The following is a 698-nucleotide window of genomic DNA, read 5'->3' on the forward strand; positions in this document are numbered from 1 at the left end:
GATAAAATGTATCGAAATAAATTCACTTTAATGTGATTTTTGGGTCTGTTTTGACATTGCCAATCCTTCAGTGCTTGGACTTCCAGCTTGTCTGTAGCGTCCGTAATAAAGTGGATTCAGGATTCATCTAGTATCTTGTTTTATTAAAAAGCGATGTAACGGATCGATTTGCATGGTAAAGTGCTGAACTATATTGACCTACGATACTTGAACAACAGGGAAAAAAACGACGAACATACCTACATACACAAAATTCTAAAAGAAACCCACACAGCATGAACCTCCAAAAAAAAATTAGTAAGCACATCGAGAAAAAAAGGCACTCCTTTTCCCGAAACCGGAACCAATTTATGCAAAACGAACCTTTACCCTCAACCCAGTGAGATGCCAACGAGGGTGCCAAACCAGAGCTCCTTGAGGCTGTTCAAGGGCCAAAGCTACAGGAAGCTGAAGGCAAAATGTCTGTCTGTGGGAGAGCTTTTCGTTGACACCGAATTCCCTGCTGGTGCGGCTTCTCTCGGTTTTGAAAAGGCAGTGGAATGGAAAAGGCCGAAGGTAAGTGAACAATTTTTAATGGGAATTTTTGATGGGATCTGATCTATTTTTATTTATTTGTCTTTTTTTTTTTTCCTTTTTTAGATTTTTCTTTCTTATTTTCTTCCTTTTTCCCTTTTTTTAAGATTTGATGATGACATCCG

At 38.5% G+C, this 698-nt stretch overlaps 1 protein-coding gene across 1 annotated transcript in view; it reads left to right on the top strand.

The window, feature by feature from the left end:
• Positions 1-380: 380 nt before the first annotated feature.
• LOC119589184 (calpain-B-like) overlaps positions 381-698 on the top strand; it is a gene marked incomplete at its 5' end in the record, with an annotated part of 12,659 nt that continues 12,341 nt past the window's right edge. The window contains 1 exon segment of the mRNA XM_037937780.1: positions 381-555. Coding sequence (XP_037793708.1) covers positions 381-555 — 175 coding nt within the window.

Source organism: Penaeus monodon, chromosome 25 (assembly GCF_015228065.2).
Source record: "Penaeus monodon isolate SGIC_2016 chromosome 25, NSTDA_Pmon_1, whole genome shotgun sequence".
Lineage (NCBI taxonomy): Eukaryota > Metazoa > Arthropoda > Malacostraca > Decapoda > Penaeidae > Penaeus > Penaeus monodon.